Below are 536 nucleotides of genomic sequence, written 5' to 3' on the forward strand. Positions count from 1 at the left end.
AATATTGTATATATAACGTTGCTATAAATGAAACAATAAAAACAATATTGTTATAGAAAAAGAAACGAATTAATATTCGTAATGTAAACAAAATAATAAAGTAATTAATCTTGTTTATTTTATGTATTTTATGTATTTTATTTTATTTATTTTATGTATTTATTTATTTTATTTATTTTATTTATTTTATCTATTTTATTTATTTATTTATTTTATTTATTTATTTTATTTATTTTCTTTTTTTCTTTTTTTTTTTTTTTAATCAGAGAGGGCTCGCGATAAGGAGGTGTATATACAGAGCGGTTTATTTATATATTTTTATATCTTAAAAAAAGAAAAAAATAAAACAACAAATAAATTTATTTGTAGTATAGAGACAGATAACACAAACACAGATGATGCAAACCCCCTGCAGCAGCAGCAGCAGCAACAGCAGCAACTGCTGCAGCTGCAGTTGCAGCAGCAGCAGCAGCAACAGCAGCAGCTGCTGCAGCTGCAGTTGCAGCAGCAGCAACCGCAGCAACAGCAGCAGCTGC

The 536-nt window shown here is 27.8% G+C and overlaps 1 protein-coding gene across 1 annotated transcript in view; it reads left to right on the top strand.

Moving 5' to 3' along the window:
• Nucleotides 1–395: 395 nt before the first annotated feature.
• Nucleotides 396–536, top strand: part of EMH_0096420 (uncharacterized protein) — a gene marked incomplete at both ends in the record, with an annotated part of 1289 nt that continues 1148 nt past the window's right edge. Inside the window, one exon of the mRNA XM_013502390.1 lies at nucleotides 396–534. Within this exon, the coding sequence (XP_013357844.1) occupies nucleotides 396–534 (139 nt within the window). The remainder of the gene's footprint in view (nucleotides 535–536) is intronic.

This window comes from Eimeria mitis, genomic scaffold (genome assembly GCF_000499745.2).
Source record: "Eimeria mitis Houghton genomic scaffold, Emh_scaff9048, whole genome shotgun sequence".
Taxonomy (NCBI): domain Eukaryota; phylum Apicomplexa; class Conoidasida; order Eucoccidiorida; family Eimeriidae; genus Eimeria; species Eimeria mitis.